Source organism: Pseudoliparis swirei, chromosome 7 (assembly GCF_029220125.1).
Source record: "Pseudoliparis swirei isolate HS2019 ecotype Mariana Trench chromosome 7, NWPU_hadal_v1, whole genome shotgun sequence".
Lineage (NCBI taxonomy): Eukaryota > Metazoa > Chordata > Actinopteri > Perciformes > Liparidae > Pseudoliparis > Pseudoliparis swirei.
The window spans coordinates 14,551,270-14,567,073 of record NC_079394.1 but is presented as its reverse complement, the minus strand read 5'-3'; the positions used below and the strand labels follow the sequence as shown (position 1 = coordinate 14,567,073).

The window sequence follows — 15,804 nt, the reverse complement described above, 5'->3', positions numbered from 1 at the left end:
AAGGACAACTCTCCCTCTCTATGTGTCCATCTGTCCATCCATCCACGGGTCGTCCCTTCGGATGGTGACTCAAACGGTGTATTGTCATCTCTCTCTCTCTCTCTCTCGCTCTCTCGCTCTCTCTCTCTCTCTCCCCTCCTTCCTCTGGACTCTCGAGATGTCCCGCAACATGTCGGGAACACGGCCGGCGGAGAGGTGGAGGAGGGGGAGGAGGAGGAGGATGGGGGAGAAGTGATGTCCATTACGTGCCAAACTTTTGGCACGCGTCCCATGGCGCATGGAGAGAAAAGGAGAGGAAGAGACAGGGAGGACACTCGTAGAGAGATGAGACAGGGACATATCATTTACCTCGACACTTTTAGATCACATGACCACGAGTCTGTACGTTCAGTGAACCCACTGCGCATGCTCCGACTGACAATCTTCCAAAAGCTTCAGAAATGTCAACAAAGAGTGGCACATATATAACCATCAGAAATATACACGTTGAACCACTTAATGAGCGCGCTTTTGCGCGCGCGCGCGTGTGTGTGTGGTGGCATCATAAGACAAAGAGATTTGTCATCACATGGTGACACACTGAGACATTCACACAGAGGCTCGTCTCTGTGAATGCGCGTCTCGCACGCAGAGAGGCGAAGTGGGTGCGCGTGTGTGTGGGTGCACGTGCGTGTGTGGGTGTGTGCGTGTGTGTGCGTGTTCAGCATCGTTTGCATAGGAGACAACAGCTGCTTTCTCTGACCGACTGCTTGATGCTGAAGCCAACAACTGAACAAGTAATTGCAGGAGAAAGAACGACAGGAACCAGTTTAACCAGTTCAATCAGTTTAACCAATTTAACCAGTTCAACCAGTTTAGCCAGTTCAACCAGTTTAGCCAGTTCAACCAGTTTAAACCAGTTCAACCAGTTTCAACCAGTTTAACCAGTTCAACTAAAAAGTTAAAAAGTGTGTGAGTTGGAAGCAACACAACCTCATCATGATGACACTGGTTTACGGTGACTTTACTGGGACAGTGTGACACTCTTTCACTGTTTTCTCTGAAAACAATCATTTAAAAATGCAATCGTGAATCTATTAATTTAAATGTGCGCTGGGATGAGAAGCTTTACTAAAGACATACAAATAAAAGAAAAGAAAAGAAAAGAAGAAAAATGCAGCAACACTTTGGTTCAGAGGTCTTGAACAGCGGCCTCCCGTCATCACGTTGCATACACTGTAAAGCTCGGCAGGTTCAGTTTGTAGGTGTGGAGGGATTCATGATGTGTTTTTTCTTACTCGTTACCAAAGTTAGGCGAGGGCGACATTTCTGTGAGAGGCTTCATGGTTTATTGAGTGATTTTTTCAGGTGGAAGTCTTGTGGCCATTTAACAGTGTGTGTGTGTGTGTGTGTGTCACTTTTGAGTACAGACAAAGGCATATGTAATATATTAATATAACGTGATGCTTATGTAAAACATAACAGACAATAGAACAGAGTTGGAAACGTGCACGACTGTAAAGTGAACTAATATTACTGACAAAGCAAAGCAGCGATTCATAGAGATAAAAAACCTACGGACTGATGACGCTGACCTTGTGGCTTGGTGTTGAACGCGTCCATCAGAATCGGATGCCTGGTAAAGCTAACGGAATAATTCAGCCAACGAACTTCCGCTGCTTTTCCTTCTCTTCCTCTTCTTCATCCACTCCTCTCAGCCAGACAGGACTGGCAGCTCATAAGCCCTTCCACTTCTCCAGGTAAAACTCCTCAGGCGTAAGCTTCGTGAGTAAAGAACTTTTTGGCTGCTTCAAACTAATATTTGTGGTGATTTCCTGTCTTTTGACTGTTCTGCAGATCCAAACGCTCCGTGGTGACGACCAGGCGGCTCCACAAGACCTCACCAAACACAGTAACACAGCATCTGCCTGTGTGTTTAACGGTGTCGACGTAGATCCAGTGATGGGAAGCTATCCAGTGCCTCAGTAAAAAATGAAACGGGATGCTACACACAATATCAAATAGGCAAAAGACTAAACTCCTAACTCAGAGACATCAAAACCCAACTCCCGAAAATATGAAATGCAACGGCCATGGGACATTATCGGGGGGTGTACAACTGTCAACCCTGTATCACAAAAATTATGTTCCCCCAGACCTAAAATGCAATTTGCAGTTACGTTTGACTGAAACGTATTTCTCTCCAGATTACGTTTGTATTTGACGTAGCCTATTATAATTACAAATACGTCTCTGATCAACGTATCTTTGCCGTTTGTTATCTCTCTTTTCTACAATGCTGTTATGAATTGTAAAAAGCGTCCTCTAGTCTTATTTATTATTTTGTTATATGTTGTTTCACCTGCGTATTATGACAGCAATAAGCGTTGTAATGGATCATATGAATTGGCGTGAAGACTTACTGCTGGTGACTCTCCTTTATTTTCTTTTTTTAGGTGACAATACATTAATTAAAACTCGTAAACTATCACCACCTTACCACCACCTTAACAGAGCCTCATACGGGTCCAATCAACTATTAAACTTGTTATAAAATGCGCATCTGTCCGTAATCTATACCATAAAGTTCGCATTTTAACCTAAAAAAAGTGTGCTTCCTTTTAACCTTTCAAAATAAAAGTCTGATTTATCTGTTAAGCGGAAGTAGTATAAAACGTCTATATTTATTCAAACAATACAATATAAAAGGCATACATCAAAATCAATAAGGAAAATGCTAAACAGTCAAACAACTCAAAACAATAAACCCTTCATGGCGTTATTTACAGGCGTGTTTACTTCTCATCAAACAAAAAGAGCAGGTACCCGGAAAAATCTGGAAAATAATTTGGGAATTGTTAATAAAACATGATTTACCCTTCAACTTCCACTGATATGCATGCAAACTAATACATCGCTTCACACACACACACACACACACACTGACAGAAACACATACACTAACATACGTACACACACACAGGCAGAGACACACATACTCACAGACTAATCTTTATTCATAAAGAAAATGTAAGCTAGCTTTCTAATGCTGCCCAGAGGAAACGCAGGTCGAGGACAGCATCATCAGTGTAATGCTTCAACTCTGTCCGAATTTTTTTTTGGGAATGGGTGCCCTTTTTTTGGGTTTGAGCACCTGCCCCCCAAAATGTCTGTGCACGTGCCTGTATATATATATATATATATTCAACAGATGTGTCACAACTGTGAAATAAACATGGAATTTAAAATAAAAGTCCCCTTAAAAGTGTTTTTTTAAATCCTTTTTTTAAAAATAAAGAACTCTATCTATATTTATAATCTATTATATAGCTATGCAAATTCAGAAAAACAAATCAAAGCGATAACATTGCAGGAAAAATACAACTTTAATCCCAGACAGAGGAAATTACAATCTGATCATTAATTCTGTGTATAATTTCTATATTTCGTCGCTGTAACAGTCTGTTGAAAACCTGTGTGACCAACAACAGTGTGGAAGCTTTAAAGCCACAGTGTGAGGTTCAGAAACACATCACTGCGCCCTCTGCTGGTCAAATGAGGAATGACACTGTGCTGTCCATATAGAGATAGTAAACATGCTCATTTTAATAAATGTCCTTCTCGTATATAATTGACATGTCAGTAACAATATGGTGGAAGGACCAATCAGAAAGGTGATTTAATAAAAATTTGCTTTCTGACCACGGTGTGTTCAAGGATGCTCTGGGTAAAACATTTTTAAATGTAAGAACAAACTATTCTAACCTTTAGCTTTTCCTAGTTTAGTGGTATTTAAAAACAGGAGAAGAAGAGAGAAATACAGTTATACCGTTACTGCCTTCTTAAAGAGGACACCGTTAAAATACTGCTATTGTACTATTACACCAAGCAGTACTATTGTAGTACTGTACAGATGGGTGTGGCTACACTGCACACTTTAACAGGGTTTTGTTTTAATGCATTAATACATCTCTGTTTTTGTAACATAACGACCGCAATAACATTATTATTCACAGAATATGTTTGTAAACATTAAACTGGTTTCCAGTACATTCAGGTCGCTTCGTCCAGCAGCCGCTGCAGGTTCTTCTGCACCTGGAAGGAGAGACGTTGGGTCATTGCTGCTCCATGACATCAATCAATCAAATCAATCAATCAATGTCATGGTAACTGTATTCATCTATCTATTTTAAATTAAATCAAATAAAATTCAAAGTGCTTTACAAATTATCAATGGGACAACAACCAGATAAAAGATAGAGAGGCTAATGCGTGTCAAATAAAGTTTAGAAAAATAAATATATGAATACTATGCAACCCTGAATAAATTGATGGTGGTGCAACCGTCAAAAAAAAAGAAAAAGTAAAATTAGAGCAAAATGAAATGTATATATAAACTACAAAATGTAGTTTACTCTATAATCAGACGTAGTAATTGTCACGATTTCCCCACCTTCAGTTATATTCATCCTGCCTGCATGCTTAATGAACTCTCCTGTCATTCCAGATCCTGTCATCCTCACCTGATTGTCTCTCATTCCCTTCACCTGGTCCTCACGCCCATCTCACCTGCAGCCCATCCCCTCATTAGTCCCTCATTCCCTTCACCTGGTCCTCACGCCCTTCTCACCTGCAGCCCATCCCCTCATTAGTCCCTCATTCCCTTCACCTGGTCCTCACGCCCGTCTCACCTGCAGCCCATCCCCTCATTAGTCCCTCATTCCCTTCACCTGGTCCTCACGCCCTTCTCACCTGCAGCCCATCCCCTCATTAGTCCCTCATTCCCTTCACCTGGTCCTCACGCCCATCTCACCTGCAGCCCATCCCCTCATTAGTCCCTCATTCCCTTCACCTGGTCCTCACGCCCGTCTCACCTGCAGCCCATCCCTCATTAGTCCCTCATTCCCTTCACCTGGTCCTCACGCCCATCTCACCTGCAGCCCATCCCCTCATTAGTCCCTCATTCCCTTCACCTGGTCCTCACGCCCATCTCACCTGCAGCCCATCCCCTCATTAGTCCCTCATTCCCTTCACCTGGTCCTCACGCCCGTCTCACCTGCAGCCCATCCCCTCATTAGTCCCTCATTCCCTTCACCTGGTCCTCACGCCCGTCTCACCTGCAGCCCATCCCCTCATTAGTCCCTCATTACCTTCACCTGGTCCTCACGCCCTTCTCACCTGCAGCCCATCCCCTCATTAGTCCCTCACTATTTAGCTCCCTCACTTCCACTTGTGCTCTGCCAGATTGTCTTGTGTGTCATTGCCAAACTCTCAAGTGAATTCCTAAATACTAATTCCGATCTGCCCGTTACGACCCTGTTGGCCTGTAGACCCGACTTAAGATTTTTTCCTACCCCTTTTTGGATTTGTTGTCTTGTTTGACGGACAACCTGGTTTTGACCCTGCCTGAATCACTAAGTAAAAAGCCTCCTCCTGCATTCCTGTTTTCGTGTCGTGCTTTTGGGTTCCAGTACCTGTAACCCTTACAATAATAGGTAATAATAATACAGTTTATAAATATTTTTTAAAAACACATTTGGGCAACGGATATTCATATGGTCATTATGTAACGTTCAGGCTCCTGTAACCTGGTTTGAACTCGCAGCACTGTGGCTGGGAGGCAAATAGCCTAGCTTAGTATAAAGACTGGAAGCAGGGGGAAACTGATAGCCTATCTCTGTTCAAGACAACTTTTTTCGGGGGAATATTTCTTGACAGCATTGTATGATATATATCTTATATATATCTTAATAGATTCAATAAATATAACATCAGCATAAAAAAACCCGATATAAAAAGTTAAGTGAAGATCTAGATGTAGACGCAAGCTATGATACAAACCCTCACTGTGACGATTAGGTCCAATAATTATATATATTTCCTTGTTGTGCAGAGTAAACAAAGGCGATCCAGGTGTTGGTTTGTTTTTGCACCTAATACTAAGCTAAGCTGATTAATATTTTTCCCTTTAAAAAAAAAAGATCTAATCCATTTTGTATATATTTTAAATAATTGTTTCTAATTAAATAAAAAAAAATTAAAAGGATTTTTAAAATGGATGCCAAATGTAAATACTTTTTTGAAGATATTGTGTATACCCCATGGAGAACCACTGAAATAGACCAAGAGGATTGTGGGTATTTGGGGTTCAGGGGTTTTGTGATGGAAGCTGACCTTCTCCAGCTTCATCAGGTTGATGGTCAGCAGTTCAGAGAACAGCTCCGCGTTCACGCCGCTTCCCCGTCGGAAGTCGTTTCTGGGCAACCGAAAGACAAACAATGGAGGGCGCAAATATTTCAAAATAAAAGAAGCGCAAAATCATATAATCTTGTATTTCGTATACCGTTGATGTTCCCCAGTGGGGGTCGTCACGGTGACTAAGCTCATTTCACAGTATGCGGTGTGTAATAATATGTAAAGTATTATTTATATACACTTGTTTTAACGAATGAAACGTATGAACAATTATATTATTATTTTTTTGTTGGTGTGAACTCACTCCTGTTCGGGGAAATCGGCGACGGAGCCGAGCGTCGTCAGCCTCTGCTCCAATGAGACGATCTTAAAGGCCAAGTAACAGGAAGACAGGACCAGGACACACACTCTGAGGACACACACACACACACACACACACACACACACACACGCTATCGATCAATAAAGAAGGAACTGATGGAGTGAGTGAATGTATATAGTAAAACTTAATGTAATCAAAAAGAAGATGGAGTTGGTTAATAAATGCATTATGAGATCAATAAATAGCTGAATTAGGGGATGAATGTTTAATGAATAGTTTAGTTTCATGAATAAATGAATGAATACATAGTTATATGAACGAGTGAAGTCGAATGAGCATGAAGAATCACTGGAATGAATAAATCTATTGATTTTCACAGAAAAATGTGAAAATACAATTGAATGAACAAATTAATGGCAGAATTACTCATTTAATACATGGCATAATAAATTAATGGCAGAATGGGTGGATGAATGGCAGAATTAATGAATTAATAAACAGCAGAATGAATAAAAGGCAGAATGAATACATGAATGAATAAATTAATGGATGGATGAATGGCAGAATGGCTAAAATAATGCATGGATGAATAAATGAATGGATAAAGAAATGAACAAATGGATGGATGAATGAATGTCAGAATGGTTAAATGAATGAATGAATAAATGACCGACTAAATTAATAAATGAATGAAAAAATAAATGAATTTCTAAATTAATGAATTATTGAATGAATAAATTAATGAATGGCAGAATGGCTAAATGAATGAATGGCAGTGGACTCACAGTAACAGGTAGACCGACAACAGAGTGTTGAGAGAAACTGGTTTCACAGTTCGGCCGTAAATCCTCAGCTCTGAGCCTAGAAACAGAAAAATAGATAATAACATTTTGTTTGATTGCTCTAAGATTAAAAGAGATTAACTGTCAACAATTTAATACTCAGATACATTTGATGGCTTTGAAAAATATATTTATATTTTGCATTGCTTATAATTTGTTTTATTTCTCTAAGTACAAATCTTTCATATCTTCAACATAGTAATAATGTACTTTATTATAATAACAAAACATTCAGATTGTGATGATGAAATATGAATTATAGGACAGTTTGACTAGTGAAATAAAACTGTCAGACAAACAATTACATAAAGCTCATTAAAAGTATCCTGACGTTACTCGTGGCGTCCCACAGGGCTCCGCTTTAGGTCCTCAATAGTTTCTTCTGTAATATATATTGTTATAATATATCTCATTCACAGACGACGCAGAATTAATACATTAACCATTTAAAACAAAACAGGATATGAAAATACATCTGATCATATCATCACTACGTGCATATCGCTGTGTGAGGACTGGATGAAGGAATCCAACACATTTAAAGTAATGTACGTTTAAGAAGATTTCCAAAATACTGGTGACATTGTTGTTGTTGTTGGTTTCCTTTTCTTGCTTCCAAATTCCTGATTGGCTCGTTGTTGTTTGAGTCTGACTCGTGGGGGTTCAAAGATTAATGTGGGAAAGGAAGTAAATATTCGTTGTGTTGGATTACAAAAGGTATGAAGTCTGTTTCATGTTCGTACCGGCGTGGCGTTTGTCCAGCTGCTTGCAGTCTGGGTTCTGGTGCAGGGTCTGGTTCTGGTGCTGGTCCTGGTTCTGCTTCTGGTGCTGGTTCTTCCCTTTATGCTGAAGGTCCGGATGCTCGGGCGGCGCTGCACCGCCCGGCTGCTTCAAGGCGTGCAGAAGCGGAGCAGCGGAGAACTCTGCAGAGGAACAGGAAGCAGGAAACTCAAAACCAGTCCTCCGGACTCTGGGTGCTGGTGCCACTGGTGTCACTAGTGTCACTAGTAAATGGACTCCACCAGGTAACAAGACCCGAGTCCAGGTGCTCCGTTACATCCCTCTACTGTTCACCGCTTCTCTGCAGCTTAAAGCAGCTGGAATGAGTCTCAATGCTTCTCAAGCCACAATTCACTGCTTTATTTTATTAATATCTTATTCTTAAGTTTGTTCTCGTGGTATCGGTTAATATTCAATCGTCTCTTTCTGCTTCAGAGATACAACTGTTGCACCTTTAGTGAAAGAAAACACAAAGCTCTATCATGTGATCTGCCGCGCTGCCTCTGATTGGTCGGCGGCTCACCAGCCGTCTTGTCGTCGTCGGCGCTCTGGGAATCCGAGCTGCTGTTCTCCTCTAAGCCCCGCCTCCTCGGCCTCGCCGCCACGCCCAGGTCGCAGAACTCACCCGGAAAGCTCTGCAGGAACAGGAAGTCAAGAGGAAGACACTGACCACAGCGTATGAAACTAAAAGATCTGCAGAATTATGAAGGGCTTTATGTATTGAAAAGCTGCCGTCTTCCTGCAGTTGTATGGCCGTACTTTTTATTCACATTCTCAATAAATCAAGTGTTTTGTTCGCATTAAGTCGAAAAGAATATATTAGAAATATACATCAACAGCCATTTTTTATCTCAATCATGTTTCCATAACTATTTTCAAACTCATTTGGAAGAACCAAAGCAAATAAGTGCTTTGTCCTACCCGAGGGAAGCGAGGCGTGAGGGGTGACCTCTGACCTCTGAAGCTGTTGGCAGCCGACGATATAACCGGGCTGCTGCACGGACTCTTCTCCTGGACGAGAGATTCAATCACATCGGGATATTCACAAGTATTAGTATAAGAAGAACATTTTCCTGCTTTTCATTCTGACATTTTAAAAACTCTCTCAGGAACGTACAACAAGACGTTAAGAGAATTCAAGAGAATTTAACAGAATTTAACAGAATTTAACAGAATTTAGGGGTCAATTCAATTCTGGATTATTAGGGGTTAAAATCCTTCAGCCAGTTTAAGTGAATTCATCTGTATGGACCACTTTAATATACAATGACACTTACATAAGACACATAAAAGCATTTTCATGAAACAAAATTATATAAATAAATAAATAAAAAATACATTTTAATTCACAGTTTCTGTTTTTGGAATAAAACTACTCAACATGTGGAGTAATTATTCTCAACATGTTGAGTTTTTAAACAATAGATGGATTTATTATTTTACAACTCAGAAACATACATAAAGACTTTAAGAGAATTAAAGAAAATTCAAGAGAATTTAAGGGTAAATTACATTCTGGATTATTTGGGGTTGAAATATTTCAGCCAGTTTAAGTGAATTCATCTGTATCGACCACTTTAACGTACAATGGCTCTTACAGAAGACACACATAACTTAAACATTTAGGAAGCCCCGTCATCTCTGAGTGTGTGTGTGGGTTCATTTGATGGGACGGAAAAGCTCAAAGAACTTTATTTTAGCATCAAATACGCCATGAAAATAATGAAATACATTCATTTCTCCTGGGTAAGACGTGTGAGGTTTGTCCTACCTCCAGGTGGGGAGAGATGGACATCAGGAACTTGTAGGTGTTGTCTCTGGACATGAAGGACACAAAGACGTACTGCAACCAGACACACAGACACTCCTGGTCATCCACCCAAAGCAGAGGGAACCAATGAAATGTGTGGGGGAGTGGGGTGGGGTTGGGGTTGGGGTTGGGGGGGGTCCTCACCCTATCGTTAGCGGTGGCGATAACCAGGGCGTTAGGCAGCAGGATGGCGGTGTTGGTCTTCTTGATGTGCGTGGCGGACATCACAGGGATGGCGATCTGGGACGGACAAACCTCAGGATGAGCAGCTGGCCCCTAGAGGGACTACTTTTACTCTTTGTTGGGACCGAAACACTCATCGCTGTCATAGATGTCGTTACATTTGTGTATATATTGTGTTAATATGCATATTGGCGTTGATCCTTGAGGCCAAATATCTGTCATCAGATCAAATCTTTTGGACTCGCCATGTTTGAGATGAAAGACAACCGTAGTCCCAGTTCACGGTACCTTTGTGTCTTTTCCAAACACCTTGGAGTGGAAGCAGATCCAGTGGTCAGAGACGAACATCCGGCCCTGGTAGAGGATGTCTTTCTGCAGAGCACAGGTGTAACCTGACACACGGGGGAGGGGCATCAGCCTATCGACAGGACATGAACACACCGAGCTAACAAGTGTGGTTGTGACTACAAAGAGACACAATGCAACCACGAACAGACACACAACTACAAAGAGACATAAAATAACTAGAAAGAGACACAAAACTACAAAGTGACACAACATGACTATAAGAAGACACAAAACAACTGCAAACAGACACTACACCACTACAAAGAGACATAATGCAACTACTAACTGACACAGAACTACAAAGAGACATCAAATAATTAGAAAGAGACACAACATAACTACAAAGAGACATTAAACAACTACAAAGAGACACACAATGACTATTAACAGACACAAAACTACAAAGAGACACACAATGACTACAACAAGACACTAAACTAGTACAAAGAGACACAAAACAACTACAAAGAGACACACAACAACTACAAGGAGACATACAATGACTATAAACAGACACCAAACTACAAAGAGACACACCATAACTACAACAAGAAACAATGCAACTACAAAGAGGCACATTGGAACTAAAAAATGACCCAAACAGCTACAAAGAAACACAAAACAACTACAAAGAGAGACACAATGACTAAAAACAGACACAAAACTACAAAGAGACACACCATAACTACAACAAGAACAATGTAACTAAAAATAGACACAATGAAACTACAAAGAGATACCAAACAACTACAAACAGACCAAAACTACAAACAGACACAAAGTGCCTAGGTAAAGAGGAGACACAACCGCAGAAAAATAAATGACAAAAATAGGACCTAAACAATTACAGAGACAGACGGCAACGACCAAGAGGCACAAAGAGAGGCCGCTGTGCAGTCTGTGAGTCTTAGCGGGGGTCTGGTCTGGTCTGGTCTGGTCTGGTCCAGGGAACCACGGCCTCATAAAGCATCACAATAAAATTACTTTAGTGCACAACAACTTCTACGACACCACAAACTATGTAATTGTCCTTGAAGGCAGGTGATCTCCACCTATCAAAGGGCTCCTTTCTGACCCCTCATCCATATTTAAGGTGGAGCAGACAGTTGTGATCATGAAGGACTTACTCTGTCTGAGCTGTTCCTCTTTGCTGATCTCCTTGAATATTTTATGGAACTGGCAGTTGCTCTTCGAAAGCTGAAACACACACACACACACACACACACACAACACACACACACACACACACATAATACATAATGCAGAGTGATGCTTGCGCAATGTGAATATTCTATGGCAGTATGTTAACGCCTCAAATGTGAACAAAAAAGTTATTTATTTAGTTTTCTTTGTTTTCCTTATTAAAACAAACCCAACTGTGACCCAAACACAGAACAATGACTACTGAACGGTGGACTCTGTGTCCCGTTACACCCCCGATTAACACCTCCTATCAGAAATGATGTCACAAGGGACGCTGTGATGTCACCAGTGGTAATAAAACACTCACCTGGCTGTAGTGAGACTTCTTCCTCTCGATCTTGCAGTCCAGGTCCGTCTGGACTTGAGTCAGCAGCGAGTGATCGAAGGTCTTTGATCTGCAGACGGAGGAACGACTTCACACATCACGCCACCGCTGACATGAGTCTATGCTTCATGTGTTAAAGCTGCATTCTCTCTCCTGACCACCAGGGGGCGACTCCTCTGGTTGTAAAGAAATCTATGCTTCATGTGTTAAAGCTGCATTCTCTCTTCTGACCACCAGGGGGCGACTCCTCTGGTTGTATATAAGTCAATGTATCATGTGTTAAAGCTGCATTCAACCTCCTGACCACCAAGGCGGCGACTCCTCTGGTTGTATAGAAGTATATGCTTCATATGATAAAGCTGCATTCTCTTTAATGACCATCAGGGGGCGACTCCTCTGGTTGTATAGAAGTAGATGCTTCATATGTTAAAGCTGCATTCTCTTTAATGACCATTAGGGGGCGACTCCTCTGGTTGTATAGAATTCTATGCTTCATGTATTAAAGCTGCATTCTCTCTAATGACCACCAGGGGTTACCAACCTGACCAACACTGGTTTCCTCCGGCCCCACAGCTCCTGGTCGGTGGCCTGCTCTCTGAACGTTCGTCGCTCCTCCATGTTTTCTGCATCAGAACTACTACAACAAGACAACAAGACAACAAGACAACAAGACAACAAGGTTCAAAGAGCACGAAGCAAAAGGATCCGAGAGAAGTTGGTCAGAAGGTTTATATTTTAGAAGCGATATCTTAAAACACGCATTTTGGACTTGTGACATAAATAAAACGACGATCGTCAGGATGAGCTCGATAAAACTGCAAAAAGAAGAAACACGTCTGTTAAATTAAATCAAAATCTGGCTATTTAGTTTTGGCTCGTTCAAGTTCAGATATAATATATTTAAAAATAATCTCTCAAACTTTCGGAATCAATAATCAAGTTCTCAAAATGTATTTTCAGTTGTTCTCAATGACCTCAAACAAATTCGATGACTCATTGGCTCATCGGTGAACCGGCCGCACAGATAAGAGTCCACGTTGTCTCTGGGAGGCTCACTAGTCTGAGTCATTGCAACCAACAAAAACACACACAAAAACAGACACAAATATACAAAAAACACACAAAAAACTAAGAAAATACACAAAAAACTCAAAGAAAAGAAAAAATACACAAAGAAAAGACAAATGAGAGCAATTTAAACAAACAAAAAAAAACACAAAATACAAAATAACACACACCAAAAAATAAAATAATAGAAAAATGCACAAAAACACGAAAAAAACACAAAAATAGAGAACAACATTTAAACACACAAAATGGGATCCCGTCTCTCAATTTTGCTCAAAATACAAAAATTCCTATTTAAAGTCCTGAGTCAGAAGACACAAACACAGAAGTTATACGAGTGTGTAACTAATGTACTTATACACGTTTCATAAACACAGGAGTTATACAAGTGTGTAACTAATGTACTTATACACATTTCATAAACACAGGAGTTATACAAGTGTGTAACTAATGTACTTATACACATTTCATAAAGACAAGAGTTATACGAGTGTATAATAAATATACTTGGACTCCACTTGGTAAACCAGTAGAAACACCAGGACCAGTACCAGCGTCTCAAGGTGACCCCTGTGACCCATGTGACCCCTGTGACCCCTAACTCACTGGTAGTCTGCGTCTCCTCCTCCGCTCCTCGGCCCGTCACCTCGTCTGCTCCTCCTCCTGGACTCTTCCTCCGTCATCCCGTCGATTGAGAGGAGGTCTGAGCCGCCTGCAGCACCGACTCCCTCACCTGAGGGGGGCGTGGCCTCCTGGGGCCTCCCGGGCTCACGTGGCACGGCCAATCGTATAGCAGCATGGCATGTGTGCGTGTGTGTGTGTGTGTGTTTAACCTTTGATCGGTGACATGTTCCCCGGCTCTGTTTGCAGAGTAAAGTTTCATTCTGCACTCTGGATCACTGGACACACTTATATAAACGCAGAAGGAGGAGGAGGAGGAGGAGGAGGAGGAAGAGGAGGAGGAGGAGTCAACCGGCCTTGTAGTTGAGAGTGCTGTATTTTCCTCTTCCTCCTCCTACTCCTCTTCCTCATGCTGTTCCCCCTCCTCTTTCTCTTCCTCCTGCTGTTCCTGTTTCTCTTCCTCCTCCTCTTCCTCCTCTTCTTCCTCCTACAAACCAAAAGTAGTTAATTTGTGTTTGATCAGATATTTGTTTTGTCGTGTCATTTCACTTTACATGTGGACAAACTGATAAGTCCACTCACACACACACACACCTACACACACACACACACACACACAAAGAGTAACCTTTGAAACTCAAACCCTATGAACTGAAACAATCTGCTGACTCTACTTTTCTTTAAACTTGTGTCTCTCTAGTTGTCCACAGAAACACAACAATAACAACAACAACTAGAATGGGCACTCGGTAGAGCGCATACCTTCGCATATCACAAGATTGGGCATTGAATTATGAACATTTTGGCATTAGTTGCATGCCAATTGGACAAAAATGTATCGTGCTATGGTAAAAAAAAGATGTTGACCTTTCCATGACCTTGACCTTGACCTTTGACCCGATTGATCCCAAAATCTAATCAAATGGTCCCCGGATAATAACCAATCATCCCACCAAATTTCATGCGATTCAAGAACATTTTGACCTGTTCATGACCTTTGACCTTGAACCTTTGACCCGATCGATCCCAAAATCTAATCAACTGGTCCCCGGATAAGAAACAATCATCCCACCAAATTTCATGCGATTCGGTTCAATACTTTTTGAGTTCTGCGAAAGATTTTGACCTGTTCATGACCTTTGACCTTTGACCTTTGACCCGATCGATCCCAAAATCTCATCAACTGGTCCCCGGATAATAAACAATCATCCCACCAAATTTCATGCGATTCGGTTCAATACTTTTTGAGTTTTGCGAATAACACGCATACAAATAAATAAATAAATAAATACACGGCGATCAAAACATAACCTTCCGGCATTTACAATGCGAAGGTAATAATTAAAGGTGCGAGCAGCGATGACCGTGTCCTCACTCATCTGCGCCTGTCGGGGGCGCTGGCGGGACGCCGGCCCACCGGAAGTTTTACCGCAGATGGCACTTTGACTACGAGTGAAAATAGGCTTGTCGATATCCTCAGGGCGTGACTAGAAACAAGCATGACGAGTTCATGGCAGATTCAAGCAACTCCAGCTGAGCCAGTAGGGGGCGCTGTGACTATGTGAACATATTCACGTAAAATCTAGACCAGGGGTCACCAACGCGGTGCCCGCGGGCACTTGGTCGCCCGTAAGGACCAGATGAGTCGCCCGCTGGCATGTTCTAAAAATAGCTCAAATAGCAGCACTTACCAGTGAGCTGCCTCTATTTTTTAAATTGTATTTATTTATTTAGCTATTCTTGTTTAAATCACACTTACATGTAACTTACAAATGACAATATATATATATAAACACTTAAAATGTAAAATGTTTTTTGTGTTTAATATAAATGAACTCTGACCGAGTAAAGTTCAAAGGTCAGTATTGTGCGCATGACCAAAACGTAGCGTTTGTTGCGCTCTTACAAACAAGCTAACGTTAGCGGACGCAGCTAATATGAGGAGAAGAGTTACCCCAAAAAATGTCAGAAAAAAGAAAGAAAACATATCATTTTCACGACGAATGGGAGGTAGAGTTTTTTTACCACTGTGAAAGGATCCTGCGTGTGTTTAATTTGCGGGCAACTGTGGCAATAGCAAAGCGGCACAATGTGGAGAGACATTTTACTACGTGTCACACAAGCTACC

At 41.3% G+C, this 15,804-nt stretch overlaps 1 protein-coding gene across 2 annotated transcripts; it reads right to left on the bottom strand.

Annotated features, from left to right (window-relative positions):
• Positions 1–3,341: 3,341 nt before the first annotated feature.
• On the bottom strand, positions 3,342–13,890 carry LOC130197198 (GRAM domain-containing protein 2B). Of its 2 annotated transcripts, none has more exons than XR_008832399.1 (14): positions 13,662–13,890; positions 12,529–12,624; positions 11,970–12,057; positions 11,587–11,656; positions 10,400–10,503; positions 10,073–10,168; positions 9,890–9,961; positions 9,040–9,129; positions 8,642–8,753; positions 8,082–8,261; positions 7,282–7,357; positions 6,479–6,583; positions 6,154–6,255; positions 3,342–4,074 (listed from the first exon to the last, which is right to left on the bottom strand). XR_008832399.1 is itself a non-coding variant. In XM_056419754.1 (14 exons), the coding sequence occupies exons 1-14, from the start codon at positions 13,736–13,738 to the stop codon at positions 4,033–4,035; spliced, it is 1,290 nt and encodes a 429-aa protein (XP_056275729.1). In that variant the 5' UTR covers positions 13,739–13,889; the 3' UTR covers positions 3,342–4,032. The 2 variants fall into 2 exon arrangements, 1 of the variants encoding a protein (XP_056275729.1); XM_056419754.1 differs by having other exon boundaries at positions 6,154–6,235; positions 13,662–13,889.
• Positions 13,891–15,804: the final 1,914 nt, after the last annotated feature.